The sequence below is a fragment of the Lampetra fluviatilis genome, chromosome 70 (assembly GCF_964198595.1).
Source record: "Lampetra fluviatilis chromosome 70, kcLamFluv1.1, whole genome shotgun sequence".
NCBI lineage: Eukaryota > Metazoa > Chordata > Hyperoartia > Petromyzontiformes > Petromyzontidae > Lampetra > Lampetra fluviatilis.
Genome location: NC_136344.1, coordinates 1,863,772 through 1,877,059, shown reverse-complemented (window position 1 = coordinate 1,877,059; position 13,288 = coordinate 1,863,772). Strand labels below are relative to the sequence as shown.

General features: G+C 59.5%; 1 protein-coding gene across 1 annotated transcript in view; it reads right to left on the bottom strand.

Moving 5' to 3' along the window:
• LOC144952862 (1-phosphatidylinositol 4,5-bisphosphate phosphodiesterase gamma-1-like) overlaps positions 1-13,288 on the bottom strand; it is an 89,404-nt gene that overhangs the window by 6,991 nt on the left and 69,125 nt on the right. The window contains exons 23-31 of the mRNA XM_078883332.1: positions 13,141-13,207; positions 12,378-12,535; positions 11,336-11,436; positions 10,617-10,831; positions 8,845-8,996; positions 7,722-7,836; positions 7,065-7,232; positions 5,530-5,618; positions 4,848-5,041 (exon numbers count right to left, since the gene is read on the bottom strand). Of these exons, the coding sequence (XP_078739458.1) occupies positions 4,848-5,041; positions 5,530-5,618; positions 7,065-7,232; positions 7,722-7,836; positions 8,845-8,996; positions 10,617-10,831; positions 11,336-11,436; positions 12,378-12,535; positions 13,141-13,207 (1,259 nt within the window). The remainder of the gene's footprint in view (positions 1-4,847; positions 5,042-5,529; positions 5,619-7,064; positions 7,233-7,721; positions 7,837-8,844; positions 8,997-10,616; positions 10,832-11,335; positions 11,437-12,377; positions 12,536-13,140; positions 13,208-13,288) is intronic.

Below are 13,288 nucleotides of genomic sequence, written 5' to 3'. Positions count from 1 at the left end.
GTGTGTGTGTGAGAGTGTGTGTGTGTGTCCGTGTGTGAGAGTGTGAGTGAGAGTGTGTGAGAGTGTGTGTGCGTGTGTGAGTGAGAGTGTGTGAGTGAGAGTGTGTGAGAGTGTGTGAGTGAGAGCGTGTGAGAGTGTGTGCGTGTGTGAGTGTGTGAGAGTGTGAGTGAGTGTGGGAGAGAGTGTGAGAGAGAGTGTGAGAGTGTGAGTGTGTGTGAGAGTGTGTGTGCGTGTGAGAGTGTGAGTGTGAGTGTGTGTGTGCGTGTGAGAGTGTGAGTGAGAGTGTGTGAGAGTGTGTGTGTGTGAGAGTGTGTGTGCGTGTGTGAGAGTGCGTGTGAGAGTGCGTGTGAGAGAGTGTGAGTGAGTGTGGGAGAGTGTGTGTGCGTGTGAGAATGCGTGTGAGAGAATGTGTGTGAGTGTGTGAGAGTGTGTGTGCGTGTGAGAGAGTGTGAGAGAGAGTGTGAGAGTGTGTGCGTGTGAGAGTGTGTGCGTGTGAGAGTATGTGTGAGAGTGCGTGTGAGAGTGTGTGTGAGAGTGCGTGTGAGAGTGTGTGCGTGTGAGAGAGTGTGTGTGCGTGTGAGAGAGTGTGCATGTGTGAGAGAGTGTGTGAGAGTGTGAGAGTGTGTGTGTGTGCGTGTGTGAGAGAGTGTGTGAGAGTGTGTGTGTGTGCGTGTGTGAGAGTGTGAGTGAGAGTGTGTGTGCGTGCGTGTGTGAGAGTGTGAGTGAGAGTGTGTGAGAGTGTGTGTGCGTGTGTGAGTGAGTGTGGGAGAGTGTGTGAGAGTGTGTGAGTGAGTGTGTGTGTGCGTGTGAGAGTGTGAGTGTGTGCGAGTGTGTGTGTGCGTGTGAGAGAGTGTGTGCGTGTGTGTGCGTGTGAGAGAGTGTGTGCGTGTGAGAGTGTGTGAGTGTGTGCGTGTGTGTGAGTGTGTGCGTGTGTGCGTGTGTGTGTGAGAGTGTGTGAGAGTGTGTGAGTGTGAGTGAGTGTGGGAGAGTGTGTGAGAGTGTGTGAGTGAGAGTGTGAGTGAGAGTGTGTGAGAGTGTGAGAGTGTGTGTGCGTGTGAGAGTGTGTGAGTGTGTGAGAGTGTGTGAGTGTGTGAGAGTGTGTGTGTGTGCGTGTGTGCGAGTGTGTGTGTGCGTGTAAGAGAGTGTGTGAGCGTGTGAGTGTGTGTGTGTGCGTGTGAGAGTGTGTGTGCGTGTGAGAGAGTGTGTGCGTGTGTGAGAGAGTGTGTGAGTGTGTGAGAGTGTGTGTGTGCGTGTGTGAGTGTGGGAGAGTGTGTGAGAGTGTGTGAGTGAGAGTGTGTGAGTGAGAGTGTGTGAGAGTGTGTGAGTGAGAGTGTGTGAGAGTGTGTGTGCGTGTGAGAGTGTGTGTGTGTGCGTGTGTGAGTGTGAGTGAGTGTGGGAGAGTGTGTGAGAGCGTGTGAGAGTGTGTGTGTGAGTGTGTGTGTGCGTGTGAGAGTGTGTGCGAGTGTGTGTGTGCGTGTGAGAGAGTGTGAGTGTGTGCGTGTGTGTGCGTGTGAGAGTGTGTGTGCGTGTGAGAGTGTGTGTGCGTGTGAGACAGTGTGTGCGTGTGTGAGAGAGTGTGTGAGAGTGTGTGTGTGTGTGAGAGTGTGTGTGTGTGTCCGTGTGTGAGAGTGTGAGTGAGAGTGTGTGAGAGTGTGTGTGCGTGTGTGAGTGAGAGTGTGTGAGTGAGAGTGTGTGAGAGTGTGTGAGTGAGAGTGTGTGAGAGTGTGTGTGCGTGTGAGAGTGTGTGTGTGTGCGTGTGTGAGTGTGAGTGAGTGTGGGAGAGTGTGTGAGAGCGTGTGAGAGTGTGTGTGTGAGTGTGTGTGTGCGTGTGAGAGTGTGTGCGAGTGTGTGTGTGCGTGTGAGAGAGTGTGTGAGTGTGTGCGTGTGTGTGCGTGTGAGAGTGTGTGTGCGTGTGAGAGTGTGTGTGCGTGTGAGAGAGTGTGTGCGTGTGTGAGAGAGTGTGTGAGAGTGTGTGTGTGTGTGAGAGTGTGTGTGTGTGTCCGTGTGTGAGAGTGTGAGTGAGAGTGTGTGAGAGTGTGTGTGCGTGTGTGAGTGAGAGTGTGTGAGTGAGAGTGTGTGTGAGTGAGAGCGTGTGAGAGTGTGTGCGTGTGTGAGTGTGTGAGAGTGTGTGAGAGTGTGTGAGAGTGTGTGTGTGAGTGTGTGTGTGCGTGTGAGAGTGTGAGTGTGTGCGAGTGTGTGTGTGAGAAAGTGTGAGAGTGTGTGAGAGTGTGTGAAAGTGTGTACGTGTGCATGAGTGTGTGTGTGAGAGTGCACGAGTGTGTGTGTGAGAGAGTGTGAGAGTGTGTGAGAGTGTGTGCGTGTGAGAATGTGTGCATGAGGGTGTGCGTGTGAGAGTGTGTATACGAGTGTGTGCGTGTGAGAGAGTGTGTGCGAGTGTGTGAGTGTGCGTGTGAGAGTATGTGAGGGTGTGTACATGTGCATGAGTGTGTGCGTGTGTGTGAGAGTGCACGAGTGTGTGCGTGTGTGAGAGTGTGTGTGCGTGTGTGTGTGCGTGTGAGAGAGTGTGTGAGTGTGAGAGTGTGTGTGAGTGAGAGTGTGTGAGAGTGTGTGCGTGTGAGAGTGTGTGTGCGTGTGAGAGAGTGTGTGAGAGTGTGAGTGTGTGCGAGTGTGAGAGTGTGTGTGCGAGTGTGCGAGTGTGTGAGAGCGTGTGAGAGTGTGTGAGTGAGAGTGTGTGAGAGTGTGTGTGAGAGTGTATGAGAGTGTGTGAGAGTGTGTGAGTGTGTGTGCGAGTGTGTGAGAGCGTGTGAGAGTGTGTGAGTGAGAGTGTGTGAGAGTGTGAGAGTGTGTGTGTGAGTGAGAGTGTGTGAGAGTGTGTGAGAGTGTGTGCATGTGAGAGAGTGTGTGAGAGTGTGTGCGTGTGAGAGTGAGTGTGTGAGAGTGAGTGTGTGAGAGTGTGTGAGAGTGTGTGTGCGTGTGAGAGTATGTGAAAGTGTGTATGTGTGCATGAGTGTGTGTGTGTGAATGTGTGAGAGTGTGTGAGAGTGTGTGTGAGAGTATGTGAAAGTGTGTACGTGTGCATGAGTGTGTGTGTGTGTGCGTGTGAGAGAGTGTGAGAGTGTGTGAGTGTGCGTGTGAGAGTATGTGAGGGTGTGTACATGTGCATGAGTGTGTGCGTGTGTGTGAGAGTGCACGAGTGTGTGCGTGTGTGAGAGTGTGTGTGCGTGTGTGTGTGCGTGTGAGAGAGTGTGTGAGTGTGAGAGTGTGTGTGAGTGAGAGTGTGTGAGAGTGTGTGCGTGTGAGAGTGTGTGTGCGTGTGAGAGAGTGTGTGAGAGTGTGAGTGTGTGCGAGTGTGAGAGTGTGTGTGCGAGTGTGCGAGTGTGTGAGAGCGTGTGAGAGTGTGTGAGTGAGAGTGTGTGAGAGTGTGTGTGAGAGTGTATGAGAGTGTGTGAGAGTGTGTGAGTGTGTGTGCGAGTGTGTGAGAGCGTGTGAGAGTGTGTGAGTGAGAGTGTGTGAGAGTGTGAGAGTGTGTGTGTGAGTGAGAGTGTGTGAGAGTGTGTGAGAGTGTGTGCATGTGAGAGAGTGTGTGCGTGTGAGAGTGAGTGTGTGAGAGTGAGTGTGTGAGAGTGTGTGAGAGTGTGTGTGCGTGTGAGAGTATGTGAAAGTGTGTATGTGTGCATGAGTGTGTGTGTGTGAATGTGTGAGAGTGTGTGAGAGTGTGTGTGAGAGTATGTGAAAGTGTGTACGTGTGCATGAGTGTGTGTGTGTGTGCGTGTGAGAGAGTGTGAGAGTGTGTGAGTGTGCGTGTGAGAGTATGTGAGGGTGTGTACATGTGCATGAGTGTGTGCGTGTGTGTGAGAGTGCACGAGTGTGTGCGTGTGTGAGAGTGTGTGTGAGAGTGAGTGTGCGTGTGTACGAGTGTGTGCGAGTGTGTGCGTGTGTGAGAGTGTGTGCGTGTGTGAGAGTGAGTGTGCGTGTGTACGAGTGTGTACGAGTGTGTGCGTGTGTGAGAGTGTGCCTGTGCACGAGTGCGCGCCCGAGCCCGCCTCACCGCTCCGAGCGTGTCGCCGTGAGCTCCATGAGCTGCTCCTGTGCGTCCTCCAGCTCGAGTGTGTGAGAGTGTGTGTGCGTGTGAGAGTGTGTGTGCGTGTGAGAGAGTGTGTGCGTGTGAGAGTGTGTGTGCGTGTGAGAGTGTGTGTGCGTGTGAGAGAGTGTGTGCGTGTGTGTGAGAGTGCACGAGTGTGTGCGTGTGTGAGAGTGTGTGCGTGTGTGAGAGTGTGTGTGCGTGTGTACGAGTGTGTACGAGTGTGTGCGTGTGTGAGAGTGTGTGCGTGTGTACGAGTGAGTGTGCGTGTGTACGAGTGTGTACGAGTGTGTGCGTGTGTGAGAGTGTGTGCGTGTGTGAGAGTGAGTGTGCGTGTGTACGAGTGTGTACGAGTGTGTGCGTGTGTGAGAGTGTGTGCGTGTGTGAGAGTGAGTGTGCGTGTGTACGAGTGTGTACGAGTGTGTGCGTGTGTGAGAGTGTGCCTGTGCACGAGTGCGCGCCCGAGCCCGCCTCACCGCTCCGAGCGTGTCGCCGTGAGCTCCATGAGCTGCTCCTGTGCGTCCTCCAGCTCGAGTGTGTGAGAGTGTGTGTGCGTGTGAGAGTGTGTGTGCGTGTGAGAGTGTGTGTGCGTGTGAGAGTGTGTGTGCGTGTGAGAGTGTGTGTGCGTGTGAGAGTGTGTGTGCGTGTGAGAGTGTGTGTGCGTGTGAGAGTGTGGGTGCGGGTGCGTATGAGAGAGTGTGTGAGAGAGTGTGTGAGAGTGTGTGAGAGTGTGTGAGTGTGTGAGAGTGTGTGTGCGTATGAGAGAGTGTGTGAGAGAGTGTGAGAGACTGCGAGCCCGCCTCACCGCTCCGAGCGTGTCGCCGTGAGCTCCATGAGCTGCTCCTGCGCGTCCTCCAGCTCGCGCAGGCGCTGCTCGTAGCGCGTGACGCTGGCGGCGTCGCTGCGCCGGCTCTCGTACAGGATCACCTGACTCTGCAGCTCCGTCGTGCGGTCACGCAGCTGCTGGATCGACGAGTACATCTCCTCGTCGTCCGCCTCCTACGGGGGCGGCAAGGGGGGAGATGACGTTCGGTATCTACTCGTGATTCTATAGGCTTACGGGTGAGGCTGTGGGTCTGTGTGTGAGTAGTCTGTGGGTCTCTGTGTGAGCCTGTGGGTTTATGTGTGAGCCTGTGGGTCTCTGTGTGAGTAGTCTGTGGGTCTCTGTGTGAGTCTGTGGGTTTACGTGTGAGGCTATGGGTCTGTGCGTGAGTCTGTGGGTCTCTGTGATGAGTCTACGGGTCTCTGTTTGAGTCTACGGGTCTCTGCTGTGTGATGAGTCTACGGGTCTCTGCTGTGTGATGAGTCTGTGGGTCTCTGTGTGAGTGTGGGTCTCTGTGTGAGTCTGTGCGTCTCGCTACTAACAGCACTTGCCCCTACAGCCCTGCTGCTAGAGGCTACACGGGGCATTCTCTGTCTCTGTGCCGACGGCAAGCGCCGGTGAATGGGCGACCGAGCACCGGTGGTGCCGGTTGAGCGGCGCGAACCTTGACGTTGGTGATGGAGATGTGAACGAGCAGCGAGGCCAGTTCAAGGTCCTCGCTGTAGCTGCTCTGCAGGGGCACGGAGCGGAAGCCTGGACACACACACACACACACAGACACACACACAGACACACACAGACACACACAGACACACACACAGACACACACACAGACACAAGTTCCACCACCCACACAAACTTTGCTGGATTTCGAGACCAAAACTATTCAAGAACAAATAAAAATGATGCTCTGGTGGTTGGTGATGATGCATCGTCTTTGAAAGCGATTGGTCCACACCGGAGTGGCAGCTTTCTCTAGAGCCGAGTCTCAAACGGTGTTCGGTTAAAAGGTGACCAGCACAAGGAGAATGCCACTGTCAGGGAATTGAGAGCTCGGGGTGAGGGTAGCCACATCATGGGACCTTCCCTTGTCAGTATCAGAATAACGGAATGGGCTTCACCCTGCCTGGCAATCAAACACGAGTTGTGTTAAGATGATAAAACACCAAACTGAAAGCTTGTTTGCAGGGAATGCTGTCACCGTGTGAGCCACGCGAACTTGCGGTGTTCGTGCAAATAAACAAGATGCTCTGGTGGTACGTGATGATGCCTGGTCTGTGACACCGATTGGTCCACACCAGAGAGGCAGCTTTCTTTAGAGCCGAGTCTCAAGCAAAGCCACTCTACGGTAGTCTGGCCACACGGTAGAGACCACACGCTCAACGCACTCCCAAATCATCTCAAATCGCCAAATTAAAACCATCCGGTTCACCGTGGAGGTCGCCAACGCACTCCCAAATCATCTCAAATCGCCAAATTAAATCCATCCGGTTCACCGGGGAGGTGACAATTCCTCAATGTTTTGCTCTGGGGCGGCCTAACTGGTAGAATAACTCGCACAGCGTTTGCCGAAAGGCAGACATTTAGAGTCGGCTAAAAAGAGCTCCGAGTGGATGCAGCATTGGTGTGGAGAGTACGACTCCTACTCCCACCACTACAGCCACAGCCACTACCGCCACTGTTACCACCACAGACAACACTAACGCCGCCACCATCACCACCACAGCCTCAACCACCACAGCCTCAACCACCGACACCACCACAGCCACCACAGCCACCACCACCACCACGACCACCACAGCCACCACCACAAACACCACCACCACCACAAACACCACCACAGACACCACCACAGCCCCCACCACAGCCACCACCACCACAGCCTCAACCACCGACACCACCACAGCCACCACAGCCACCACAGCCACCACCACGACCACCACAGCCACCACAAACACCACAAACACCACCACAGACACCACCACAGCCCCCACCACAGCCACCACCACCACGACCACCACAGACACCACAGACACCACAAACACCACCACTACCACAGCCACCACCGCAGCCATCACCGCTACTCCCTATCCATCACCGCCACTCCCTAACCACCGCCACCACCACCGCCACCACCGCCACCGCCGCCACCACCGCCACCACCGCCACCGCCGCCACCACCACGCGTTGACCTCTCACCAGACTTGAGTCCGCGCACGGGGAAGGTGGCCTGTGCCAGGAAGTTGGGGTCACTGAACATGTCCTCCTCGTACACCACGAAGCGCAGGAAGGCGAGACGCGGGCTCTGGATGTCGAACACCAGGCCCGGGGACTTGACACTCCACACGGGGTTCAGGCCGTTGTCCGCTGTGGGGGGGAGGGGGGGAGGAAGGGGGGGAGGGGGGAGGGAGGGGAGGGGAGGGGAGGGGGGGAGGGGAGGGGGGCAAGGGGAGGGAGGGGAGGGAGGGGGGGGAGGGGAGGGGAGGGGGGGGGGAGGGGGGGAGGGGGGGAGGGGGGGGAGGGGGGGAGGGGGGGAGGAGGGGGATGGGAGGGAGGGGAGGGGGGCAAGGGGAGGGAGGGGAGGGGGGGGGAGGGGAGGGTGGGAGGGAGCGAGGGGTGGGGAGGGAGGGGGATGGAAGGGAGGGGAGGGGGAGGGAGGAGGGGGGAGGGAGGAGGGAGGGGAGCAAACACACACACAGACATATACAAAGGTCCCCCCGCATAGCCTGTAACAGGCTGTAGGGGCAAGTGCTGCAAGTAGCGAGTAGCAGCAGCAGCGTCTATAGACACACAGACAAAGGTCCCCAGTGTAGCCTCTGAGAGCGAGCGCGGTGAGCTTGTGGGGGGGTGACTCACGCACGACCTCCGTCTTATACTTGTTGCAGTCGTAGTCGGCCCCACAGACCTCCACCTCCACGAAGGGGCACGCAATGCTGCGCCCGTTCTTGGGCAGGTGGCGGGCGCCGAAGATCTGGCGCACGGCACACGGCACACGACACATGACACGTCACACGCGGCACATGACACGTCACACGGCACGTCACACGTCACTCACACGGCACACGGCACGCACAGACACCCCACGCACGCACGCGGCACGTCACACGTCACTCACACGGCACGCACAGACACCCCACGCACACACAGGCACGCACGCACAGGCACGCACGCACACACACACACACACACGGCACGCACAGACACCCCACGCACGCACACACAGGCACGCACAGACACCCCACGCACACACACAACGCACACACACCACGCACGCACACCCCGGCACGCACAGACACCCCACGCACACACACCACGCACACACACCACGCACACACACCACGCACGCACACCCCGGCACGCACAGACACCCCACGCACACACACCACGCACGTACACCACGCACGCACAGACACCCCACGCACGCACGCACACACACACCACACATGTACGAACAGACAGCCCATGCACACACAGGCATGAACACGCACGCACGCACACACCCCACGCACACACACCACGCACGCACACCCCGGCACGCAGACACCCCACGCACACACACCACGCACACACACCACGCACGCACAGACACCCCACGCACACACACCACGCACACACACCACGCACGCACACCCCGGCACGCACACACACCACGCACACACACCACGCACGCACACCCCGGCACGCACAGACACCCCACGCACGCACACCACGCACGCACAGACACCCCACGCACACACACCACGCACACACACCACGCACGCACAGACACCCCACGCACGCACGCACACACACACCACACATGTACGAACAGACAGCCCATGCACACACAGGCATGCACACGCACGCACGCACGCACACACCACACGCACACACAGGCACGCATGCACAGGGACGCACACACCACACGCACACACCACACGCTCACACAGGCACGCACGCACAGGCACGCACAGGCACGCACGCACAGGCACGCACGCACCATGATCTGCAGGCTGACTGTGTCGCTGGTGGGCAGAGCGCTGTTGCAGAACGGGTCGACAAAGTCTCCGCGCAGCATCGACTCGGGCTGCAGCACGTAGCCGCTGGCGCCGTTCAGCGTGAACAGAGCCTGGTTCAGCTGCATGGGCTTGTCTGGCACACGCGTGACGCACACACACGCGTGACGCACACGCGTGACGCACACACATGCGTGACACACACACGCGTGACACACACACGCGTGACGCACGCACACGCGTGACGCACGCACACGCGTGACGCACACGCGTGACGCACACGCGTGACGCACGCACACGCGTGACGCACACGCGTGACGCACACGCGTGACGCACACGCGTGACGCACACACACGCGTGACGGCGGGGGGCAGGCGGCGTTTGTAGCGAGTAGGACACACCGTCACGCACACACACTCTCTCGCACACACACACACTCACACACACTCTCACACATTCACACACACACACACTCACACACTCACACACATTCACACACACACACTCTCACACACACACACTCACACACACTCACACACACACTCACACTTTCACACACACACACACACTCTCACACATTCACTCACACACACTCACACACATACTCACACACACTCACACACACACTCACACACTCTCACACTCTCACACACACACACTCTCACACACACACACTCACTCACACTCACACTTTCACACACACACACATTCACAATGATCCCCCATATAGCCTTAACAGATTGTAGGGTCAAGTGTTGTTAGCGAGCACCTACGAAGGACACATACATTCACACACTCACTCACACACTCACACATACAGACACTCACACACTCAACAACAACCGCCATTCGCCACTAAGTGGCGGTGACGTCACCACGAAGCTTGTGCCAGGCTAGGTGCACGTTGAGGCCACGTGAAGTGTCGAACGCCCGCTGGCAGGAGGTCACGGGGCAGACCCAGCAGGTGCCACGGGTCGACTGACTGAGACGACCGAGATGACTGGCTGATGCACCACCTGTGCCCCCTACTGTACCAACTTGCTGTGCTTTAGCCACCCGGCGCTCCGCTCTTTGTTGTGAGCATCGCTCCTCCGCCCTCCGTTGTTGTTGGAGGGCGACTGCCTCCAACTGCCCAGTAGCGTCTTCACGAGCCTCCTCCATCACAACCACCACCACCACCGCCACGACCACCACCACCACCACGACCACAAAACCACGACCACCACCAACACCACCACCAACAACCACCACCACGACCATCACCACGACCACCACCAACACGACCACCACGACCACCACCACCACAACCATCACCATCACCACCACGACCACCAACACCACCAACCACCACCACCACCAACCACCACCACGACCATCACCAACACCACCACGACCACCAACCACAACCACCACCACGACCACCACCAACCACCACCACGACCACCACCACCACCACAACCACCACCACCACGACCACCACTACGACCACCACCACGACCACCACCACCACCAACCACCACGACCACCACCACCACGACCACCACCACCACGACCACCACCAACCACCACCACCACGATCACCACCACCACCACAACCACCACGACCACCAAAACAACCACCACCACCACCACCACCGCGACCACCACTACGACCACCACCACGACCACCACCACCACCAACCACCACGACCACCACCACCACGACCACCACCACGACCACCACGACCACCACCACCGCCACCACCGCGACCCTCACCAGGCGTCTGGTAGTTGAGAGCCACCATCTGCGTGCCGCACGCCCACAGGGGCAGCGGGTCGTAGTTGGAGGAGTCGATGCGTTGCCCCTTGGGGTAGACGCGGCTCAGCTGGCGCCGGTTGTGCTCCACCAGCGGACGGGCCGCGCCGCGCCGGCAGTACTTCTCTGCCTTCGTCTCCGGCAGGGACGACATCTCGCGGCAGCTCAACTTGGGCCTGGCGGGTGGGGTGGTGGGGGGGGAGGGGAGGGGGTGGAGGGGTGGGGTGGGTGGGGTGGGTAGGGTGAGTGGGGTGGGGTGGGTGGGGTGAGTGGGGTGGGGTGGGTAGGTGGAGTGAGTGGGTGGGGTGAGTGGGGTGGGGTGGGGTGGGTGGGGTGGGTGGGTGGGTTGAGCGAGTGAGCAGTTGAGCAGGTGATTGAGCAGGCGGGCGTTTGGGTGGGTGGATGAGCGGGCGGGTGAGTGAGCGGGTGAGCCGGCGGGTGAGCGGGTAAATGAGCAGGCGAGCGAGTGAGCGGGCGAGCGGGTGAGCGGGCAAGCGAGCGGGCGGGCGAGCGAGCGGGTGAGAGAGCGGGTGAGCGGGCGAGCGAGCGGGTGAGTGAGCGGGTGAGTGAGTGAGCGGGTGGGTGAGCGAGCAGGTGAGTGAGTGAGTGAGCGAGCGGGTGGGTGAGCGAGCAGGTGAGTGAGTGAGTGAGCGAGCGGGTGAGTGAGTGAGTGAGTGAGCGAGCGGGCACCTTCGAAGGGCACGGGGCGGCAGTAAATGACGAGCTCGGAGATCTCGGAGGCGACTCGTTTCCGCTTCTCCTCCTCGGTGCGCTTGGAGCTCTGCGGCAGTGACGGTGGTGGTGGTTAACCCACACGTACACACACACTCACGCACACACGGACACACACACACAGACACACACACACACCCACTCACTCGCACGCACACACCCACTCACTCACCCACACACACACACACTCACCCACACGCACACACAGACACACCCGCACCCCCTCACCCACCCCCTCAATCCCCCACCCACTCACCTCACCACCCCACCAACCCCCTCACTCACCCACTCACCCCCTCAACCCACTCACCCACCCACCATCTCACTCACCTACTCACCTATTTACCCACCCACCTACTCACCCACCCACTCACTCTCACCCACCCACCCCCCCACTCACCCACCACCCCCCCACCCACTCACCCACCCCCCCCCCCCCCACTCACCCACCACCCCACCCACTCACCTATTTACCCACCACCACCCCACGCACTCACCTACCCCACCCACTCACCCCCCACCCCACCCACTCACCCACCACCCCACCCACTCACCCACCACCCCCCCACCCACTCACCCACCACCCCCCCACCCACTCACCCACCACCCCCCCACCCACTCACCCACCACCCCCCCACCCACTCACCCACCACCCTACCCACTCACCCACTCACCCACCCCACCCACTCACCCACCCACCCCCACTCACCCACCACCCCACCCACTCACCCACCACCCCACCCACTCACCCACCACCCCACCCACTCACCCACTCACCCACCCCACCCACTCACCCACCCACCCCCACTCACCCACCACCCCACCCACTCACCCACCACCCCACCCACTCACCCATCCCCCCACCCACTCACTCACCCACCCCCCCCACCGACCAACTCACCCACCCCCCCCCCACTCACCCACCCCCCCCACTCACCCAGTCACCCCCCCCACCCACTCACCCCCACCCCCCCCCACCCCCCCACTCACCCGTGTGCCCGCCACCTGCTTGGCCTGCACTATTTTGGTCATCCAGTCGCTGAGCTCCCTCTCGTCGGGCGCCGCCACGTCCAGCGAGGCCGAGCTGCTGCCCCCGGCCATGAGGGCAAACACCCAGCGCTGCCCCCCCTTGCCTTGCGTGAGGGCAGCTGTGCACACAGGCAAAGGTCACCCGCGCGGAGACTCGAACACAACGCGGCAAGTGCTGTTTGTAGCGGCGAGTAGCAGGACCGGTTTCAGTTAGACTCCCCTCGCCATCACCATCATGACCATGACCACCATCGCCACCACCACCATCACCATCATGACCATGACCACCATCACCGGCACCACCACCACCACCGCCCCCACCACCACCACCCCCACCACCACCCCTACCCCCACCACCACCCACACCGCCACCACCACCCCCACCACCACCACCACCCACACCACCACCACCGGCCCCACCACCACCCCCACCACCACCACCCACATCACCACCACCACCACCACCACCCACACCATCACCACCACCACAACCACAACCCACACCACCACCACGACCACCACCACCCACACCACCGTCCCCACCTGCTACCCACATCACCACCCCCACCGCCACCGACACCACCACCACCACCACCACCACCCCCACCGCCACCCACACCACCACCACCACCCACACCACTACCACCACCCACACCACCACCACAACCAACACCACCACCCACACCACCACCACCGCCACCGCCCCCCCCCACCTGCTACCCACCGACTGTGCAGGATTTGAGGTCGATGGTTCCCTTCTGCAGGGAGCCCAGGGGGCTGCTGTCAACTCCCTGGCAAAGACAAAGATCACCGCCCACACGGTATAGCCTTTAACAGGCTGTCGGGACAAGTGCTGAGAGCGAACAGCAGCA